At 35.7% G+C, this 24,231-nt stretch overlaps 1 protein-coding gene across 5 annotated transcripts in view; it reads right to left on the reverse strand.

The window, feature by feature from the left end:
- Positions 1 to 1,132: 1,132 nt before the first annotated feature.
- SCML4 (Scm polycomb group protein like 4) overlaps positions 1,133 to 24,231 on the reverse strand; it is a 62,124-nt gene continuing 39,025 nt past the window's right edge. For 3 of the 5 annotated variants that reach the window (XM_072408724.1, XM_072408727.1, XM_072408725.1), the window contains 6 exons: positions 23,027 to 23,156; positions 22,641 to 22,841; positions 13,578 to 13,772; positions 11,997 to 12,275; positions 10,724 to 10,869; positions 1,133 to 8,155 (listed from right to left, as the gene is read on the reverse strand). In XM_072408724.1, coding sequence (XP_072264825.1) covers positions 8,030 to 8,155; positions 10,724 to 10,869; positions 11,997 to 12,275; positions 13,578 to 13,772; positions 22,641 to 22,841; positions 23,027 to 23,156 — 1,077 coding nt within the window. In that variant the 3' untranslated portion in view covers positions 1,133 to 8,029. Of the gene's footprint in view, positions 8,156 to 8,319; positions 10,870 to 11,996; positions 12,276 to 13,577; positions 13,773 to 22,640; positions 22,842 to 23,026; positions 23,157 to 24,231 lie in introns of all 5 variants that reach the window. The other 2 variants (XM_072408726.1, XR_011920359.1) reach the window with 2 other exon arrangements.

Here is a 24,231-nt window from a genome sequence, read left to right on the forward strand (position 1 = left end):
GTTTTATTTTTTCATTTTATGTAAAATTTGTATGTTTATTGACAAAAATGGAGGGTACCCTGTTTTGTAAAAATTGGATGTGATAGCAAAAAACTGGGGTCATTTCTGGATTCACAATCCAAAAATTAGTAAAATTAAGTGTAAGATCTAACTCAACAAAATATGTGTTTCTCAGTGTTTATAACTGAGTGAAATAGCTTCATCGATTCCTCTTGCCTTAAAAGCTATAAGCTCCTCAGCTTGCCCTATTCTATATTATTTTTCCACTGCATTCAGGGCTGCCCCCAAATAGGATATTTATTTATGTACACCCATAACTTACCTATCACCCTAATTCCACCTCAAAGGGGCGCACCCTTACAAAAGATCCCTGGAAGCTCTCCAAAAAAAATTCTGCACCAAAAATAAAATACACTTACTCACTTTTTGACACTGATTAAACAGTCCACCATTTTATTTAAACCTAGCATGCATGGCATCACAAGGGACAGGCTACCATAATACCTACCTGTGACATCATTAAGACATCAGAGCATTAAGGCAACATGGCCATTCATAAGGCTGAACAAGATGAGGTAATGCTCTAATAGATATAAAATATTCAAATCATGACTTTCCAAGACTGGAGAACATATACTATCATGGGAGAACCTGGGTGATCTAACAAACCTAGAATGGATCTGGCCTGGGATTGAAAACATTTAGACTATTAGTAAATTTTTTTAGGAAATCAATTCCCAGTTTGTTGAATTACACAGGTTCTCCCATGATAGTCTATCTTCTCCAGTCTTAGAGAGCTTTAATAAATCAGGCTCAAACCCAGAAATATTATTCTATATAGGGGTAACTAAAATTATGCTTGGGTGGACAATTAGGCTGTTTTAACAAGCTTCTGCAATGTTCATATTTTTATGATACATTAGAAAATATTATTTTATGTAAATAGAAATAGATATGTGGGAAATTAACAGCCATGCCCCACAGATATGAAATGCCATTACATTTTCTTTTTTGTATGAACCCATAAATACTTCTCTAGATTATAGTTCAGCAGTAAAGCAAGATTAACCACTGCATTTGGCTTACTTTTAAAAGACCTGGTTAAAAGAGTAAAAATAAATAGACAAGAGGAGTGTGTTTTAAATAATTCTGTTTAATCACAGTCTTTTATTTTGACAGTATTGAAAACATAAAGCCTTAAATATGAAAAACGTAAAAAGGTACTTTTAATTATAATTAAAAACATTAAGGCGAAGTATATTCCGTTTTGATTAATAGGCAAACATTAGAGATACAATGCACATAACAGTCAATGTACAATTACAATATTCAAAACATGCCTCGAAATAGTGACATCATACACTTTAATAAATTACAAATAAAATATATGAAAAAGCACATTGACACTTTTTACATTGTACATTTGGTAGTATTTCTCCTAAAACACTGTATACATCAATGAATTGGCACCACCCATATGTAACATGCTGTTCTGCAGTATTTTGCTGTGAGTTGGCTGCATCTCAGACTGGTGCATGTGAAGATGCAGTGTCCGTATGATTGTTAATATGCTGGTTTGCTTAAGTGTTGTATCTTTTATCAGCAGGTATTTGTTCTTATTTCCTGACACAAAATCATGCTCAGCACTATCCAACACATACAATACATAGATTTAGGGAAACTTGTATGGGCCCAGGTAAATAATGGTGTTTTATAAGTTACTATAAAAGCAGTTGTGAAAAATTGTGATGGGCCCAAGGCACCTATGCCTGGTGGTCTTACACATATATAAAGAAAACGAATTGCTGATTAGGGAGTCAATTGTATTACCCTGGCAGCAGAAGTAAAATTATTTAAAAAAAACACTTGCCTTCAGCTGTGCAAATACAGGGCTGTAGCTATACCTGGAATGATTAGTAAGCTTTAGAAACTAAGGCTATGTATACACATACAATAATTGTCATTGGAAAGGATCTTTCACGATCCTTTCCAATGACTAGCGACTGCACGATGCATGAACAAGTGCTGTACATACAGCACCATTCTGCTCCATGGAGAGGGGAGGGGGAGAACAACGGAGCGGCACCCCGCTGTGCTCTCTCCCCCTGCATTTCCATTACGATCGTTCGTCGTCCATCGACCATGGATCCGCCAGGATGATTGTTCGGACGATGGACGAGGAGCGCTGTACACATGCCAGATTCGCTTCCGATACCGGCCCTCAGCAGATTATTGAATGAGAACCATTGCATGGGTGTACCCAGCCTAAGTTTTAGGGCTAGCACTGAATGTCAGTTTTATCTAAATATTGTGGCTATCCAAGACAGTGTGTGCCCAAAGAAAAACTGGCACGGCCATTGGAAGCCTCATTATGCCAAACATGACAAGCTGCCAGTATACTCTGTGATCTAAATGTGAAGATGTAATGCATCCAAACAATCATAGCAAATACATCAAGTCAACATATGTCTGAAGTTTAAGAACCAAAGCCTTAAAGTCCATAGGCAACGTGTAATAATACCTTCTACTGCCAATATTTTACTATTGTTTACCTTGAAATAGGAGGCTTTAGGCTGAATTATCTAGGCTATAGTAAAAAAAAAGTTCCTTAATTTGGTATGTTAATAATGTGCTTACAGTATTTGACCATCAACACTATCAAATACTTCCAGGTTTAACACTTAAATTCAGTGCTATGTGAAAGTCTATGATCCTTTTTGAATCTTGGTGTACAGTCAAATTATCAAATTGCATCTTTATTATAGAAAACATTTGTTTTCCCTTTCATTCTACTTGGTTTTGTAAAGTGCCAAAAATAGCCACTAATAAATGTAGGTTGTCATCTACAAAAAATAATTTGAATTAGTATATGAAGAGTGGTCAAAATTATGGCTTAACTATTGCTTTATTTATTGTGCACAAACAGCTGAGAGTTATTTAAAGTAAAGCACCATGTTAAAAAAAAACATTGAATATAATATGTGATAAATTACAATTAAGGTAATGTGAAAATGTTATTTATATATAGCACCAAAATCCATTGCTGGTTCAGACAAATTCATGTAATTTATAACAGGTATCCCTGATTATTAAAAAAGACTTGTCTTGAATTTGCATGTTACATCAATAATAAAAGAAAACATAAAACACACAAAAAATATAAAGTTACCTTATACCAAATGTAATAATAATGTATATATTTTGTTAGGTAGTTTTCAAAAGTCCATAAAATCTGCTGGTCTTGAAATTTAATGCTTTGAATAGGGGCAGCACACTGTATACAGTATACTATCTAAACATTTTGAATCTAATATTAGGTTTAGGAATATACAGTTTGTATTAACTACAATTGCATCAAAAACGTTTTGGATAATGAAGACATTCCCAACATAAAGTAAGCAAAATTCACAGGTTTGTTTATTAAGGCAGTGGAAATTGTATAATTGATATGTGCAGTGCTACAATACATAACAACTAAACGGATCTTTTGAAATTGTTCAGTGATTGTATTAAGTACATAGAGGTGTGTAGAAGATCTGTGACCAGTCTCAATAACCCCAGGTTTACTTGGGGTATTGGAGATTCCATTGCTCTAGTTTTTATAATAGTAGTAAAATAAGTGCTAACTAGAGTCTTTTGTCTTAGAGACAGTTTTTGAAAAAGTGGTATATCAGCTGTGACATTACAGTAAAGGGATAAAATGCTTTATGAGGTCTCCTCACTTCTCACTGTTGATGTAAAATATTAAGTAGTATTTGTGAAATAAGTATTTAGCTGTTAGGCTAAGTTAACGCTGTTGCAGAACACTTCCTGGTATTTGCAGGTATCCAGGCTTCAAGCCTCAAGCTGTAAATCTGCAGTGAGAGATCTCAGGCACTGACTTTTAGTCTCAGGAGATCTGGGGTGAAATTGGGAATGTTGGGTGTGCTCCCCACTATTCTATAATGGTGGCTCTGACATAAAGCAAACCCTAACCATTAGCAAGATGGCCACCTTCCTAAAGAGAAAGTGCAGAAATGGGAGGTAAGCCAGTAATGGAAGCTGAATAAAGCATGCAAGTCGTAACGGGTAAACATCAGCTGCAAGGAGTGCGTTGGCAGTATTGGTGAATAGCTTTTTGCCATCTACTGGCCTTCTATTGGATGTGGCCTCTAGAATTTATTTCCATTTCAAAGCCCAACTCCAGTTAATATTTTTGTTTAAAGAAGGGTCTAGAGCTTTTTTTTTTAACTGTATTCCTGTCTATGTCACCATTGGAAATATTTCCTGCCATTGTGATGCTAGCTCAAGAAATGAGAATGTGGGAGTCTTGCTTGAAAGTGATGGCAGTGAAAAAAAACTAAAGATGCTTTAAACTTTTCTTACTCTGCCCAAAGCTGAAAAACCAAATATTCTGGTTGGGTTTAGCCTTTCATCACCTAACCCAGTGTTTTTCAACCTTTTTTGAGCCATGGCACATTTTTTACATTGAAAAAAACCTGCGGCACACCACAAATAAAAAATGTTACAAAATGATACTCTGTAACTAATTCTCGTCTCTAAGAATAAACAAGGCAATTAAGCTACCTACTGCCACCCACTGACATGGAAGAGTATTACTCAGTGTTGCTATATGAATATGTTGCTAATTGCGATGATTATCTTTTAGAATATGTGTTCCTCCTAAAGAAGTGGTTATATCCACAAAACGCGTCAAGGAATTTTGTGACCGTGTAATTCAGGTGTTGTAAAGAATATTTGTATTTTAATGTTAATATTAAAGCTGTTTTTATGAAAAACTCTATACTGCTTTAAAAGTTGTTTCATATTACATGAGAATCTATTGCAAACTGCAATGCTTAAAAAGTCCCTTGTGTTCTCTCCCTCATTTTTGTATTAAAAAAAATCCATGTGTTAATAAAAAAAGCTGTATCCGCATAACATTAGCAATCATCTTTATAGATGTATTAGCTTCCTTTAGGGCTTAGCTACATGGTTAATTTAACCACATGTTAATAGTCATCTAGGCTAGAGCTACTCAGAAGTTTTTTAGTAGCTCACTCTTGCTGCTAAAATCACTAGTGATCAATCATTAGGTGTAGCAAATGAAACTGTAGTCTAGACTGAGTGGCATTCACCTTCAAGGAGCCATGTTATGACAACTGAGAAAGGGCCATAAAATATTTCCACTTTTAGCTACTAAATTATGTAGAGAATTGTAGCTGTTATAGAGCCATTTGAATTCTCATTCAATATGCACTGGTAAAAATGTTATTTGAAGTTTGAATTGTACAGGCCCTAAAATGTTGTGCTTATAAAGTTGTCCTTCTGTCTTTTGCAAAATGCACCAGTATGTTAGCAAACCAGGGGTGTAGTTGTAAAAAAAGAAGAGGAGGCACAGTACTGGGGCGACCACACATGCGCATCATTGTTATGTAAACATGCCCCCCCCACTACACCCCTGCCGTGTGTCACTCAAAGGGGATACCAGTGTTCAGGAAGACAACCCGCCCTGAGCCTACAACTTCTTACAAGAGACATGGTCTGCGGCTCTGGCCGGTGCGCCCCCCAGCAGGGTCTTTCTCCTGGCCCCGTGGGGGGGGGCAGACTGGCCAGAGCTGCAGATTATCAAAGATTTTTTTGCAAAATGAGAGTGGGCACGCCTGTTCATTCCCAAAAAAAGTGAGGGCACAACATTCCCACCTGTGCCCACCCTACTACACCCCTGTACAAAACCAAACCTGAAACTATGCCATTTTACAATCTGTGCCATTCCTTTAATGTTACATGATTTTGCTGTAAGTGACAAATACTATAGAACCAAATTGTATTATTGTCATGTATGCTATATGTCCCTGTTTGCAGATGAACACATTGTAACCATAACATATGGTAATACATGATATTTTTCTCTTTTTATTGAGAGACATATGCTAACATGAAATATACATTTTCATCTTGGACAACCATTGATTCAATTATACTGTACAAATAAAACATCTGTGTAAAACAGTTTTCAAGTACATAGCTGCAATATAGTAGAATGAGTGTAAGGTGTAATATAACATAATAAGGGGTCTACATATAAAAAAATGATTCCCAGTTTACAAATTAACACTGCAGTTTAACTGTAAATGACAACATTTTGCTGGTTAATAGCTTATATGCCACAATTCAGAAAAAATAAAAAAAATCTTGAGTTATACCATGAATAAATGAATTTGTAATGGGCCAACATTCAGGCTAGGACAAGTTCGGGGGAACCTTAGTCCTCATTTTACAGTATGTGTTTGATTGGTGACATGACAGTAACTGTCAATTTTTTTTAAAGTTTTATACATTTAATAACATCAAAGGATTTAGCTTCAAAGCACCTGGTTGACTGCATATTTCCCTTTATGCCGCAATTATTTACAGTATTGAATTTTAACAATTTAAAAAACATTACAAAATGATACACACGGATAATAAAGACATTGTAAAACTAAACTGGTGATAAATTTGTGCCAAAACAGTAATCTAATGTCTTCCTTTGTAAGTGTTTTGTTTTAATATATGATCATTAGATCACGGCCTAACATGATAGCAATAAAGCTATCTTAACAGTTGCAGGGATATAAAAAAAGAATTAAAAAACGTCTGAAAACACTGCACCAGCCTCCCTCCAGTGTTGACACTTTCTATGCAAAATGGGGGGATTAGAGTTCAGGCTGGCTGATCCTCACCTTATGTCTTTTTTATGTAGAAAGAAAGCTAAATGTATGTTCCACTGATCCTGTATTGAGAATAAAACTGGATCTCAATTGAATGTCACTTTCTTGTAGTCCAAATGCTGGCTATAGTTGTTTGGGATTGGTCATGTCTCAAAGCAATGACAATGGCCCACACTATTGTCAGCAGTATTCTAACACACAACACAGCACAAAAAGCACTGCTATTGGTCTCCATTTGTTGTAAAGTTAGGAAGTCCAAGATAACTTGCTTATACCTGACATCAAGCAAAAACTTATTTCTTTTTGTTCTCCAATCTGCATTTTAGAGATAATGAAAAAAAAATGGCTTCCAACCAAATGTATTTCTATTAAGATTCCATCACTGGTAATAACTCTTCAATATTATGATCACTAGACATTGTTATAAAATACTCAACTGCTTCTATTCTTTGTTCCCTTGCTAGTAAGGGACTGAGTGTTTTTGTCAAAAAATTGAGTTATTCCAATGAGACAGCAATGTAAAGAAATAGGTAAGAATCTGCTCTGTACCGCATAGTTATGTTGTTGGTAACCAGCACCAAGATCATCAGCTCGCCATTGGCAGCATTACATAACAACGCAACATAACTATAGTAAGTTATACCAGCTGTATATTGGCAAATGTAAATTAAAAGTGATATTGTAAAGGGTTATTTAGAAGAAAGAATTACATTAAAGTGACCCTTTTTCTGCATAGTGTCACTATGTCTGATAAAGAAACCTAAGCTAATACTTGTATCACTCATTTATTTAGTTAGCCAATAAAATTAACCACTTTAGAAATACAAATTCCTTACTCTACTGTTGATGTTAGTTCAAGAAACACAAGAATGCATGGGATTTAATACAAGTATAAGGCAAGCTAACAAGCATACATGACAATGTGTTTTTTGTATAAAAATGATTTGTGTAGCAGCCAAGTTGTGTAACCAAAAGGTGTTCTTTTTTATATCAAAGTAACTCCAGTTTTCAAGATAATAAATTTGTATGGCAAATTCTTGATTAGATGTTGCATCTAGGTGTAATCTCACAGCACCTGTCATATAAATAGTGCAGCATTATTGTTTGTGATCACATGCTTGTTTTTGCAATGTTTAATAACAGCCATCTACAGTAATATCCACCATGTTCAGAGCAATGAATTGCTTTCAGTAATAAAGATAGGCCAAAATGAAAATGACACAACTATTTGTAAAACACAAGCCTATGAAAAAATAAAAAGACGTGTTAGAATGGCCTTTGGATAAGGCAACATGTTACCATTCTTGTGTGTTAAGTTCTGTTTATTTGTCTGAACTTCAGAACTTTGCTTGCTTCAGCTTATCAATGTGGTAGCAAAGCTTCAGAGCTGGCCCCAGTTTTAGTCCCAAGTACTTCATAACCATGTCACTCCTCAGCAACAGCAAAGCATTACCATCAATCTCCTACAGAGAAAAAGAAAAATGTTAGTATGTTCATAAATGTATATAGGAAGGAATTATAGTACTCTATACCTTCACTACAAGGCATTGCTTAACTAAGAACACACAGGTGTCTACAACAGATTACTACTGTACATTTTTGGAAATATAAAAGTAAAATACTCAACAATGAAACATATTGTGGTTTTAACCATAGGTATAGTAGCTCGCCAATGGCAGCATTGGTCACGCCTCAGCAGCAATAATAGTCCTCAAGACCCAGGAGTCATTCTAGTAAACCTGTAGGTATTTTGGATAAGTTAAGAGAGACTGGCAGTAATTAGAAAGAAACATGTCAAAACAGTTAAGAAGAAAAAAAGAATAAATATTATTAAACTTATCAATAAACCCCTTTTCCAATATATAGCCTCTAATTCCCATTTACGGCATAAAGCTACATATCTAATGAAATAAATACTAAACCAAAGGAGACTCATTAAGACCCACACCACACAGATCCTTAAGTATCTGTTTATATTATTAGAGTTTAATTCAGAGTAATGCAAAATGACTAGTGACATACCGTGCCATATAAAAGTAGATTTTCATAATTCATGAAAATGATGACCCAGCAAATATGCATGAACAACTATAAAGAGAACATTGGGCATATTTCATTTATATGCTGCATATAGTTATGTGTGTGTAGAGCAGCAGTTGGCTATGGTTTCCTTAAGTTTATGCTGTAAAATTATGTCAAATTGCCATAAACAAAACAAAGGTTGTTCATGGTCCTTAAATGTGAAAATGCTGCAAGTAAGTTACCGGAGTGTTATAACGTAATGTTGTGTGATTATTCTTGGACAAGAACTGTCATGTAGTGTCTTGGCAGGGACCCCCTGCCCATAGGCTGTACTATGCTTATTTGTAACATGCTCAGTTGCTTTACATAAAATTCCCACCCGTGTATTTAAACTATATCCAAGAACAAAGTATTATTTCTGTTTTCTTCAGACAATTGTATTGGAACATTGGATAAGTATTTTCAAACTTTTCATTTCTGATACAACCATAATGTTTTTGTTGACAAAACAATATCCTGATTACTATCTTGGATTTGTTCCTGTGATTGTGAATTGGTCTGCCTCTGGTAAAGTGGAACTGTGCTCATCTTTTCATTGTTAAATGGAGTAATCAATAAACTGTAGAGAAAAACCATTGATCACAGAAGTAAAATGTACAGAAAGAAGGCTGTAGGGTATTCGTTTCTCTGCTGCAATGAAATGATTATTTGTAAAAAAAAAAACAAAAAAAAAAAAACATTTTTCCAGGGAGAAAATGGATTTCTAGATTGATTGAAAGATACTTAAAAAGAAGTTATTTGAAGAATATAGAACGGTACAACAGCAGAAATCCAGCTGAATGTGTCTTGCTTTTGCTAGATTTACTATGACCTGGATAAATCAGGGACATCCACATGCATATATTGTATTTCAATACATTTTTCTTGAGAAGAAATGCTAAAATACAAATTTACAGTACCTAATCAGAGGTGATGCAAAGCTGAACAGTTGTACAGGCTCCTGTGCTAGTATGAAGAGGAGATAGCAATGTTCCCACTTCATTCCTTTGCACTGCACTAAACATACTGATTCTGCCCTATTCAGGGCAGCAATGTGTATGCAGCAAGAGGTCTGTTGTGCTATGCCAGTCCTGGAGTCCCAAATCTGGCACAGCAAAGGGCACATGTGAAAAGCACATCATTATTACCCAATAGTAGGATGTTTAAGATTGAATTCCTGTGTGTGCTTTATACATGTGTATTTTTTTATTTCCATGTTAGTTTATACCAGGGTATGGCCATGGTGCAGCCATACCGCTGCATTTTTAATTTGACTCCTAATGATAATGTCACTGGTTCTAAAAATCAAGTGTTTAATGCAAATATTTGTCTTTTTTTTTAGTCCTTGATCTAGCACTTTGATTGGTGGGAAAAGAAATCAGATAAGATATAATATAAGGAAGGTAAGCCCCTGTTTTAATTAAACCTAAATTACTCTTTATTGCATATTATGAAAACTATTTTTTATCACCAATAAAGATAAAAGACATCACAGCTGCAGGGCCAGGGCAGAATGCAGAGAGCTGAAGGTCTGTACGTTCTAGGTCTAGAGTTCTGTCCGCAGCTCTAAGCTGCTAACTTCATTCTTATCACTTCATACATCTAAATAACAGTTTAAAGCCAAATTTTGTGGCAGCCAAATGTTATCCAAATACAAGATACATATGCATTCTAAATTACAGCTTGAAATGCTTTTTGTTTTTGTTCCATCCAATCTAAACTTTTTGAACCATTCTCCTTGTGTTGCATGGGTCTCTTTTGCAGGGTGATTAGTCTTATGTGTAGTAGTTTAGTAATGTTATTGCTACTTTTACAAAGTAATAGCCAGGTTTACAAAGGCATTGGTCCACAAAAGTGTATTTATAGCCCTTGTGGCTAATAAAGAATACATTGTTTTTTTTTTCTTTTGCTCAGTGCAGCTTTAAAGTCATCTAAAGCATCACCATTGTCTTTTTTAACTGCTCACATACATGTTTTCTGAAGAGGTCAACATGTGGGCCCAGTGCCTGTGGATCAGCATCTTTCACAAACCAAACAACATCTTCTACAGTCCAATTCGAGGGATCTTTACTTGATGGTCTTGTGGTATCCTGGTTCTCAGGGGAAGGGCTTGAGGCTGTAAAGAAGAAAATCTATTCATGAGTCTAGTTTTTTATGTTTTTTTATTACAAAATAAAATGTATTTTATGATGTAAAACTGCAACACACACAAAAAAAACATCATCATTATACTAGCCAAAGTTCCTCAGTGGGGGCAATAGTAACATCTGGTGTTACTTTAGTTGGTTAGGTCTGCTTTCAGTAATGTTATGTGCCCACAAGATGAGGTCGGCTGAAAAACACTAAGTATACCAGATAAATCCATAATTGGATTTTTTTCTTTTCTGATGGCATGGGCATATTCCTAAATGACAATGCCAGGATTCATTGTGGTCAAACTGTGAAAATGTGACATAATTTCTACACATGGATTGCATCTTTTTCCCATAAACCTAATAAATCTACCGGATCTAAAAACTTCTAATCTGCAATACATTACATTGGACATTGATCAACTTAGTTTATTGTGGCTGGTTATGGAAAGAGTGGACAATAATCATAAATCTATATGTTCTCCCTGACCTTGGAAGACATATTCCAGCCTACTTGGGAGAAGAATAAATCAATAGGAATGGATTTTCCTAGCAAATCGCTATTGTTTAATCGTTAAGTAGTGACGCATGGGTCCACAGAATGTCCCACTCCATTGGCCCAAACATTTAAGTGCATATATGTACAAAGGTCTTTCAAAATAGAGATTTCTGGTGATTGCCTCATTCCTGCACAACTAACCACCATCTAATATCTGTGAGTACCTTTAACAAGACAGTAAATATATACTTAGTGGTATACTTCTGCTAACAATGAAAGGTTGTGATATACTTTACCTGCCCTTAGGATTATCTGGGATATGGCTTTCAGATGTCATTCAATCAATTGATGCAATCCAAAAAAACTTAAAACAAGATTTTTAGTGAAAAATGTAATGCTCCATTTGCTCCTGGTTTTCTGAACAGTGTGGTGAGGCAACAAGGCACAGAAATTTACACCACCCAGTTCAGAGTTTTATCTCTGAAGAACATTAGTCATAGAGGTAGATTTTCATGTAGAAAGATAAGAGGGGTTATAGTAAGTATGCATTTTTTTTATTATTTTTGTATTATGTAGTTACTATAAAAGTAAGTAAAAGGTTTGTTTTATTACCACTTCTGTTTCCCTCAAGATAATTTCCACTTCTAGTGGGACTTGATGTTTGGCGTCTTAAGCCTGCTGATGCTTGCCCTCCTGAAGACATTTGACTGGACCGGTGATTACATGAAGAAGAGCTTCCTCCACCTCCACCACTCAGACGTCCCTCTCCATTGCTTTGTCTTCCAGGATAAAGGGAACTCATATAGTTGAAAGCAGAATCAGAAGGGTCAACACTGTATCGCTTTGTATTCACAGGGTCCACCAGGTAATCCTCTGGTATGACAGTTTCTGCTAAGAGATACAGCACTGCTTGAACGTGAACAACCAAAATATATAAAATGTTTAGCAAAGCATTACTCACTTTGGGCCTGATTTATTAAAGCTTTCCGGGACTGGAGAGGATACACTTTCATTAGTGAAGCTGGGTGATCCAGCAAATCTGGAATAGACTTCCTAAAAGTAATTTGCTTTTTGTTAGCAAATGTTTACAATCCTGGACAAGATCCATTCCAGATTTGCTGGTATGTGTTTTAAAATGTACCACACTAAGGAGGTGTTTTAGAAAACTATAGTACTTTACAGTATACAGAATTTATGCATTTTCAGTATTTTTGATATATTTATGCATTCTGGTTTAAGCTGATTTTTGTGTTTTTTATTTAATTTTATATTAAAGTTAATTATATATTGACATGATTGTGTGTTTCAAACTTTATTATATTCAGGATATCTACTAGACCCTTGTTTGGCCATATTTCTGTAAGTTACAGGTCTATAATTTTAAAAAACAGTGTACCACTTCTGGTACAGCAATCCAGGTATCAGTAAGGTCATTACCCCGGGAAAACGGAAAAAAAAAATGTGTGCATCGGTTTACTACAAAAAGAGAGTAGAAGCTGCTTTTGCAGAAATGCTTGTAAAGATGCATTCTCCAGAACATTCATCCAGAAAACTTTCTTTATTGTTTGGCAAACAACTGATCTGGAACAAGATTGTGCTAGTCAGATGACAGATTTCTAATATGGAAATGCCTGTTTTCAGTGACTTGTTTTCAGTAATGAAAAAGTTGTGTTGACAACTCTGAGGCAATGTGTTATTAGTAACAAACTGGCAATGGTAACTCCCATATTCCTATCCTGAAGATTCCCTTCTAGGTGATTGTTATAATATTCAAAACGTACTGGAACAAGTGTGGACATTGAAAGATTTCCCTTTATTCTTGTTCTGATAGCAACTGTATTTTGGACTAACTTTTAGCCTTTGTGGCAATGGGCACCAGGCCAATTACAGTGGGTCATGGGGACATGCACCGCAAAAAACACTGGTGTATCCAAAACTAAAACAAAAACTTTTGGTTTTTTTTATATACTTTAAATATTGGCAAGCTGTCCTGGTTCATCCACAGCTAAAATTAAGGAAACAGTGCAAATGAGATTCATGAATTAAATTATTTTATGAAGATTGGTAAGAACATGCATAAAAAAAAAAACAATAAAAAGAAAAATACACTTCTCTAGTTTGTTGTTTTTTAAAAAGCAATTTGCTCCTTATTTCAGGTCACTGAAAATTATTTTTTTAAAAAGTGAGACTTACCTGTCTCCATCCTGCCAGTGTCATATTCCTTAGGGTTGTCTGAGGTGGTGCTATACTGTACAAATGGTTGATTGCTGAACAGATTGTCACAGATGAGGCTGCGGCAGAGCTTTTTTAGGAAGCGCAGGACATACCCTATGCTGTTCACCACAGGCAGGCTGAGGAGATGCTGCTTTCCCTCAAATGAAGCAGACACTGCAAAACAGCAACAATACCATTATTTTATTACATGCACTTGTCTTGCTGTCAGTTTAGTAGAAATCAAAGCACATTTTGCAATCTGGGGGGGGTGTAGTGTACTGAAAACGGAAGAGCAATGAGTGGATAAAGCAATTTTTCAGCCATTCTTGTTCCTAACATTTATAATCACACAACAGGATAGTTTTTTTGAACACATTGAATTATTATCAGCACATATGGAAAATTTGTTTATTTTATTTCTTAGTCTTGTACTGTTTAAGCAATTAAAAAGAAAATAATTTAAAAAGGTAAATAAACATATAAATGCATTTGAAAACAGCATACAGATACTATACATGAGTGGATTTTAGACAATAGAAAACTGTCTAATTTGCAATTTTGATCTGACAGTTGGAAGATGGTTTTTTCAGTCTCTCCTCTGGCATATTCTATACATGAATGGTTATGTATAATGATTATTCAGCTCAGGTACCCACTAGCTTTTCTATTGTGTGTTTCTTGACCTTTGTAACATAGAGAAACCCTTGAAATAACTTAGGTCTTAGGGGACCACTGGTATAAAAACACATCCACAGCTCACAGTACATTAGTGTGGTGGTCAGTGAGAAGAATGCCTCATACATTGCTGGCCAGTGGGAAGAATGTCACTCTTACAGATAAAGCCAAAAAGATAATTGGTATCACTTACAGTAGACATATCACCAAAGGATAGATAACGTTTTTATATAAAGGAAAAATTAGCTTCCTTTTTTTTTTTTTAATCAAAAGGGCATAGCCCCCCCCTTCTGCATGCACAGTGAGATCAGCACACTTTCTTAGTTACAGCAGGCTACGTCACCCAATCTTGCATGTGCGCAGTACAAGTTCGGGTGACATAGCCGAAAAAAGCAATCGGCATGAAGAAGATGGTGGCATCCGGCTCTTCCTCCACACTGGGACGAAGGAGGACGCCAGGACAGCATAGGACCCAATCAAGGCCAGGTATGGAGCGATCAGGGGCTTTGCGGAAGTAAAGATAAGTGGTGTTTTATTATTTTTAGTACAGTTCCCCCTTAAATCAATTTGAGAGTAACAAACGGCTCATTGTTAAAGGAACCCCTGGCAACATCGGGATGATAATGTTCCCTGTGTCAACATCTATAAAATCCACATAACATGTAGTTCAGCAATAAAGTATTTGACTCTATTCAGTGGTAGGGATGAACATAGAAATTTTAGCTGCATTGAAGTCAAAATTAGAAATTCAAATGTCACAATAAAAATTACCATAAGGAGATTTTGACTTTTGCAACTTGGTTGTAAAGCCACTGAGCAAAGTATTGTTACTAAATTGCCCAGGATGTCCAGGACTCCAAGACTTGCATATACAATATTTTTTTTGTCTTGGTCAGCAGGATTTCTGAAATGGGACACTTTAACACAATTATAAATACCACTGTAGGTAAAACTTTTTGTATTGCAATGAACAGTTGTAGTATTAAAGAAGAGAATGAAAATAATTGTAACAATTATAACGTCTTTAGGATGCCCTTTATTATTATTATTATTATTATTATTATTATTAATAATAATAATAATAATAATAATAAAAAAAGGGTATATGCCCCCCCAAAATGATTAAAACCAGATCCATTTAAATGTTTTGGCACTCAATGGAGGGGCAGCAAGTATACCATCTTCCTAGCTAATAAAGTTCCTGGAAATCTGCTTGCTAAAGAAGGAGGAGGGCAAAAAGCATGTAGACCCTACTTTTTGGCAAACCATATCCCTATATGCCCCCAAAGATGGCAAAGGTCCTTGCAGGAAGAAAGGGCTACATCTCCGCAACCTGACTGCAATGATGTAGGGGTCTGGTGGGGGGGATCCTATTGGATTCTAGAAGCCCCTTTATTAAGGGGCCCGCAGATATCCACTTTCACCCTGGGGAATTGGTACAGGTGTGCATAGTATTCCTTACCCATTCTCAAAATGGGAGAAATGAAGCCTAGAAATAAACATGCAACATAATAAAAATCTTTTCACTAATATTTAACTTTGATTGGTCTGGTACTGTCCAAATGTGCAATTCCTTGAAGATCCATTCTGCACAGACAGCTTTACTGCATAAGGGTCCTGTATTGTAGACATGTGACTCTTAAAGCTTTTACTGCTGGACCCTACAAGAAAATCTTTCATGAGGTCCTGAGAGTGCTATTAGGATAAATGACTCACTGACAGAGTCTAACAGAAGCTACCACTATGCAGCAGGTAGCTGCCAGCATCAGGATGGATCTTTGTGGAATCTCATCTTTTAACATAGCTGGACTCACTGGGCAAATCAGGAATTTCACCAATTCCTATTCAGCACACAGATATACAAATGCAAAAAGACAATACATTTTCAAACATGTCTTCATTAATACCACGTACAGTTGATCTAAATTTTAAACTTTGTATTGCTTAGTTAGCTAAAACGTGTGTAATAAAAAATGTTTACCATAAAAATGTGGTTTGCTGGTTCTAGCCCCCTTCCTGTCTAAATGCATGTGTCCCAGAGGTGGCTGTATAAATTGGCTCAAGGCTTTCTGATGTGACGACAATAAGCCATGCCTACGACATAAGTATCTGCACGACCGCTTATAGTCACATCGCTAATGGGTGATTTAGTACATCACACAACCCATTGTTTATTGCTGGATGTTACCCTACACAACACAGTTTCTAATAACTATTGGCACCAGGACTAAAGTAGTGGAAAAACAGCAGTTTTAAACTTTATGTAATGAAAAAAATTATGATCAGAATCAGCAGCAATAATAAGCAGAGGGAACTAGATTTTTTTTTACTACCAATTCAACTACTATCTTTCTGTCATGATAGGTACACCTTAAACAGTGCCAACTCAACTATTTACAAACACTAAACTAAACCTTATAAATACGAAAAAATTGAAAGATGTGCTTTTTCTTTTATATTTTCTTTGTTTTTTAAAACATACTATTTACTTTGTTTTAAACATACTTGAATAAATAGCTGCAAATAACTATGAGACACCCCTTTTTTCTCAATGAGTCATTTCTCTTTAGTCTTTAACATTTCCAATTATCTTTCTCAGCACCAGGCAATTTGTCTGCTGAAATACAATTTTTTGTCTATGACAGTCATTGATGGTGTCATAAATTGTGCAGCATAATGATACATTAGTGGCAGCTCTGCAACCCACTATAGTATTCATAGGTTTGTCGGTATGCTTTGTATGTGCTGGATCCTTTCTTGCTCTAATTAATTCTCTTTGTGGGAAAGACAGCTTACTAATTATCTCAGCAGCTACAAAATCAGGAACGGCTGAGAAATTTCAAAAAGCGTATTTTATTTGTATGTTTTTCATTTCTCTAGAACTAAGAGAGTTTATTTCAAGTCATCCTTGTTTCATCTGCTTTTTTTTTTTACTTAAGGATGTGTCTGCTTCTTGTTAATGTTTTTTCCTTTATAATCTTTGAAATGACTGGTGCTGTAATTGTTGTCATTTCTGCAAGATGAATATTCAACTTTCATTTTACAAGACAAAAAATAACACTGTTTCAACAACTGAACTTACAGCACCTACCAGTGAATTGATGCCAATATGTATCAGTAAGACAACATCAGTAAGCCAATATATACTTGTATTTTGAGGATTTATTTTTATTTACTTTTATCAGGACCAGTTAAAAATGGCAATACACAATACATGACAAAAACCAGTTAACAAAGGTACACTGTAATGGTAAGGCACAGTAATGCCATACTAAAGAGTACCCAATGTGCTTTCCTAATGCACCTGCATTGCAGCACAACATGAGATAAAAACACTTCTATGAGTCGTAATATGCTTCATTGTAAGTAATGGTAAATGCATTTTTTCTTGCTTTTTGGTGCACTAGGCAATTTATTCAAAAGAAAGGACTGTCCTAAACCAATACACATTACCACCCAACATAAAGCCTGTTAACCCACGGCACAAATAAAATATAATTTTTTGGGAGGGCCAACAGGTACTGGTAATTAAAGGGATGTTTAATCCATATTTCGCAGGCCAAACCTTTTTTTTGTAGTTAAAGATAGGGTAGACAGCTGTTACAATCTTGATTTCTAGATGGGGGACTGACATTAAAATAAAAGACTTGTCCCCTGGTATCCAGCACAGGTGATCTTGCTGTCTTTGTGTGGTCACCTATTGGTCACTTTGCAGAGTACACATAAAATACTGTTATGTGAAATGATCTCTGCCACACAGATATATAGTTCTGTCCTGGCATCATCAGGGAGAGAGTGGTGTGGGAGCATGGTCGGTTAAAAAAACTTTGCAACTGACCACCAATGTTGGGTGGGGTTAACATTACTGTTGTTAACATTACTGTACGGGTTAATTCACTGTCCTGTGAGTTTAGGGACATAGCATTTTTTTCTTTCATACAATGTACCAACAGATGTTCAGAAACAAGTAGGTGCTCCACCTTCACCACCCCATTTTAAAAAGGTGGTTTAGGGGGACATTACATGTAAACATAATAAACATCCATGTCAACAAATATAATAGAACAGAAATGAAAGCCCTAAAATGGCACCCCGAAACAAAAGCCTTCTTTAAAGGGAAGCCCTGCAGCAAGTAAACCTGTTTAACCTTGCCTACCCATCTTCTTCTGCCTCTTAAACCCTCACTACTTCCCACTACTTCTTATCTCCCCTCCTATTGTGTGATGCTTCCCCCACTTCCTAGATTGTAAGCTCTTCGTCCTCTCTTCTTCCTGTGTCACTGTCTGTATCTGTCATTTGAAACCCTTATTTAATGTACAGCGCTGCATAAGATGTTGGTGCTATATAAATCCTGTTTATTATTATTATTATTATTATTATTAATATTATTATTATTAATAATAATAATAATATTAACCTAAAATAGTCCCTATAACCATAAAATGATAAGCAGTATATCCCCAAAAATAAATACATGCACATTTTTTGATTTAGGGAAGTTTTGAAAAAAGGTTGACTTAAATTAATCACAAAATAAAATTAAAGACAAAATAATACCCAATAATATGAGCAACAAAAAAGACAGCAAAAGGTCCATTGACCATTAAGCTAACAATCAGAATTAAAGTAGAGTCTCCTGGCCTTAATCTCTCTCTATGCAGTTTGATTTCCAATGTGTTTCCTGCGATAGCTTTTAGTTCACTAACACTATGGCTAGTCTGTGTTACCCTTCTATAACAAAAGGTCTAGCTAGTTTAAACAGAAGTCTCCTTACTGGTCCTTCTAAGCCTGTTAGCTAAAATTTGAAGCCTGTGTTGTGGATTAGTTTTCAAAGAAATCATCCTGGGCAATCATGCACATAACTTTGCTACTATCAAGTATTCCAAACCCCACAGGATATAATAATGCAGGTTAGTTGTGAAGTTATTATCATTTAACCACAGTTTTCTAAGGCTGTTGAACTTCTTGGTATCTAGGCATTAATAAATTCTGATAATGAAAGGGTTACAGACAAAAAAAATCTAGGATACTCAACCTAGTACTGTTAAAGTAAGAGATTTTTAGATTTTAAGTGTATATATCATAGCTATGGTTTCTTAACAATGGAAAATGATTCTTTACTAAACTAAAAGGTTTAGAAGAGAAAGACTGCTAGGTACAAAATTCAAACTACATGATTGTACTGGTACTCAAAAGTCTTTCTGTTAGATGACTTCCATTCCCCACTTAATTTACTCTTGGATTACAGTATATGTTTTGATGCATTGCACAATATCATTCTAAGCACATTTACAATATCAGTTAGACAGTGTGCCGGAAGACTGCAGCATACCAAAATTTACAGCTAGTTTCAAAAACAGCTAATGAAGCCATTAAACACAAATGAACACATCACATTTATCTTTACAAGTCTGAACAGTGTGCACATTGTACATAGCTGGTAAACAGCAAGTGCCTGCAAACTGAGTACAAGCAAAGCATAATTTCTGTGCTCATTCAAAAAAAAAAAAAATAAATAATAATGCCAATGTTATATATCCCTCTTTAAATTGCTCCACATATAAATATTGTAAATTATGACATTTTTCCTGGGACCTAGTGCTGCAAGAGAAGGACACATCACACTTTTGTGTGCATTGTGGTAAAGCATTGTATTAGTGTTAGATTTATATGTAACATCCACCTCACATTTTACTAATTAAAAAGTGAATAGAAAACAACTCGTTGCTACACATAGATCTATAGAACAAAATGGGTGTAATTTATTATAGCTCTCCAAGACTGGAGAAGATTACCTATCATAGGAGAACCTGTGTGATCAGGCAAAACTTTGAGAATTTTGATAAATCGGGCCCAATATGTTTACTTTATTTTTTTTTTTTTTTTAAACCAAAGAGTTGCATAGGTGTATTTTTTTTTTGTATATTTTTTGTAAAACTTCCAGCCAGTTAAAAAAAATTGTGGCTTCTAGTTTTTTCTAAACTAAAATGCAGGGCTGGATCTAACTTGGAATATAAGACCTTCACATAACAACATAGATTTCCAGTGCTCTGGGAAAGTATTTCTTACGCAGAGATTCTTAAAAGACTGAAAGCTATATCCTGACCACAACTTATACCATTCATTTGCTCTCAACTATTAGTCGTGTATTGTACCACAGCTGTAATTCACTTTAGGGTTGCCAACCCAAAATACATTTATAGGCAGCAGCCCAAACAAATACAGAGAGCTGCCATTATATATGCAAAAGAGATTGTGTGTGTGTGTGTCCAACATGGCCAACTGAACCTCTGGTCCACTTGCCAGAATAACTGGCTTGTTATCAATGGGCTGGGAAAACTTACAGAATGGACCTGATTTATTAAAGTTCTTCAAGACTGGAGAAAATAGACTATCATGGAGAACCTGGGTGATACAGCAAACTTGAAAGGATTAAAATAATTTGTTAATATTTGGCAAAAGTTTTCAATCTTGGACCAGATCCATTCTAGTTTTTCTGGATAACCCAGGTTTACCCATGATAATCTATCTTCCCCAGTCTTGGAGAATACATTTCATTCATCAAAGTAAAGTTTTCACCAAAGAAGAATAGAGGATATATATAAATGTCTCATACATTCTCCATAATTTTCTGCTTTGGTTCCCCATTTTGGCATAAATATGTGAAAAAGTATGAACTGTTTTTAAGACAACGCCACCATGGCCACTAAACACAGCATAGTAGCACATAATATTTAGTATTCTTTTCTTTTAGCTCAAATAAAACTGCACTTGCTATAAAAATGCCAGTTGATCGTGTTTGCATCCAATGCCAAGGGATCCTAGTCCTCACCTGAATAAGGTATATTAAAATGTACAACCTAGCACTAGAGATATCTTGCAATAGAATATACTAACCTTATCTAGAACTATAATCAAATCACCGGCACCGTTAATTTGCCTATATGTGAGGTGTTTAACTTCAGATCAGATGGTGTGAGCACTTTGCTATCTTTTAAGCTTGACTGATTTCTATTTTTACTGTAAAAATATACCTCAATATTCAATATTAAGGCTAAGGAGGTGAGAGGGGGCAGCATCACTTCTTGAATAAGTAACGTCTGAAGTGAAAGTGCCTCTGCTATCATAATTTGTCTTCTACAAGTATATTGACAAAACAATGGGGGCCTTTCCTTACAACCAGAGTAGGTGGGGTGGAATTCTTCCAATTCAAGATTTGAGCTTCCTAAAATTGTTTCCACTAAACCCAACAAATAAAGATGTTAGGAGAGGGATAAATAGAGATACATTAGGAGACGAAAATGTACAATTTCCTGCCAAAAAGATAAAATTGCTGGGCAAGAACCAAAATTGAAGAAGAAATATGGTGCAGGGAACAGTGTCACAAAGAGGATACACCAGATGGAAAAATTCTAACAACCCTAGCTGGTGTAAAACAAATCATATGAACAAACCTGTGGTGAAAACGTCTATCTCTAGCCAAAAGGCATGGGACATTGGCTTGAGGTCTAGATTCAGTGACAAGTATGGCAAAAGTTTTCTAATTCTTGTCGCCATTTTCAAAAATATTACTCCTTTTGCCTTTTAATTGAACAGTGGGCTAGGCCACTAAACTGCAAATTCAAATCTCTCAGCAGAGCCTTCAGAGAATCTGAAAAGTACTCCTCAGCATAGTGGGCTTAACAATGGCACTGCAGCTCAATCAGAAAATGTTTCTCTTTCCTAGCTGCCTAATTAGTTGAAATATACACCCTTGAGCTACAGCTTTAAATGCATCCCTAGTAGGCTTTGGAAATGCCTGCCTCAACTGCTTTGGAGCAGCGACTGGGAACAGATCTAGATTCAACCATAGGGGCTTGTGATCCGAGAGACCACCTGACAAGTAGGACTCAGCAAGCAACAGTAGTAGAGCTTCTCTATTTCTCAAATCAGGTCAATACGTGAGGAGGAACCAAAAGTCGAAAAAAGGTAAGAGTATTGCCATGCATTTGAATGCTGCTATTTCCACAACTCTGTCAACCTTGCAACATCAGGTCATTGATAAGGATCAGAATAATAATCATAGAAGGTATTTAAAACATGTTCTAAAATGCTGTTAAAATCCCCTAGCTATGTAGTTTGTTTGTAGTTCTGAGCTTCAGTTGTTATAGAAAGGAGCATACATAATGGCAAGTGGTTAAGGAATATGAGGCAATTTAGGCAGAAAAAATGCAACATGCACAATGAAAGACTGCTCTCCGGTCAGATGGAAACACAGAGGACAGTGGACGTCTGGTTTTAGTCTTTTAAAAATATGGGTATACAAATCAAATGCACTTGTTTTGCAAATGGCCTAGAATAAGATAAGTGTAAGTGTTCTTCATTTACCTGAGACCATTTCTCCTCCATAACCTTGCTTTACAAGGGAGAATACACTTTTCTGCTGGTGAGCACAGTCAATGCAGGCTTGCACTGCTTGCTGCAATACCATGGAAGGGCGCTCCGGCCCAAAGTGATCAGGCAGTTGCTGGACCTTTTTTCTGTCAAGGTAAGGTCCTGTGTTACCTTGTTTGTTCACATAAATGCAAACTGAAATGTAAAAAAAGTAAAAATTAATATTAGAAATGACCAAGCACAACATATACATATATTCAGACAGTGACTGAGAATGGTTCTGCATTTTTAAAAGTTTTTAGCGTATAGTAACCTAAAATTGATTGCTATTTAAAAAAATTTTAAATACTGATAGTTTTTCATCTAATAACATTTTGTACCTGTGAGTGCCTGTGGGATAGTGGAATTGGGCACAGTTGCTGCATCCTGAGGAATGGAGCTAATATCTGGCTCTGGGGTACTGCGTGGTGGTGAAATTGCTAATGGTGTCATTACAACACGAGATTTCAGCTGCAAAAGATTGAAAATTAGAAAACAAGTCAAAGAAAACGTTATGTCATTAAGAAAAAATGTAAAAAATTACAACATTAACAGGTATACCCAATCTACAAAAAAAAGCCGTTGGGTGAAGTATTTGAAAAGTAAGAACGGCACCACTTATTGAAGCATTTTTGCATAGACAGCTTCATAGTGATATTTCAATTGGATTTTTAACTTTGGATAGAATTGGAGAGTTATAACCACTTTTTTGGTCTTATCTTAGACAGTTTTAACCACAAGAAGTGTCCCTTTCGGCAAGCTTCCTCTTACTTTTATTACTAGTGACAATGGTCACTAGTAGGGATGAGTGAATCTGCCCATGATCAGTTCAGGAAGGGCTCAATGAAACTCATTTGAAGTTACTTTAGAGTAACCAGAGAGCTGGACCCCAGTAAAGCCTATGAGAGCCAAATCTGGTCATTGGGGCAAACTACTATCAAAAAAGCACTGGGAGCCAGACACTGCCATGGAGGACATCTATCAATGCAAAAGGTTATACCATGCTTGGGGGATGCCTTAAAGATGTATGTTGTATTATGGCTTTCAATTTTTTATTCTTTGTAGGAATGGGTGACACTGACCTTATATTAACCACAAAGCCTAAAATCTAGAAGATACAGAAGGGGTTGACTGTATAATGAGCCAGCAACCAAAATTACAGTAGTTTCCTGATCTCTCCACATACAGTTTGTACACTGTCCATAACAAAACATTTTAGATAAGTGAACTATATGGAAATATGAAAAGGGAATGTGCATTTTTATTTACTAGTGTCTACTATTACATTGAATACAAAGTGCTGTGCCTTAAGAGAGCAAGCAACAAAAAGGCAGTGAAAACTACTCTACAAATAAAGTATAGTTTGTCAGTCTGTTTTAGGTTAAAATGATTTCACTTCATTGCATTCTACAAAGTAATAAAAAGTAACATTTCTATTTCTGCTGGGGCTCCAATATAAACCCTATTAACTCCTGCTAGATAAAATCTCAAATTATTGAGTCAGTTGCAATACCTTTAAGCTTCTCGTGCTATGGGCCATATGTTC

This window comes from Pyxicephalus adspersus, chromosome 4, assembly GCF_032062135.1.
Source record: "Pyxicephalus adspersus chromosome 4, UCB_Pads_2.0, whole genome shotgun sequence".
In the NCBI taxonomy this organism is placed as follows: Eukaryota; Metazoa; Chordata; class Amphibia; order Anura; family Pyxicephalidae; genus Pyxicephalus; species Pyxicephalus adspersus.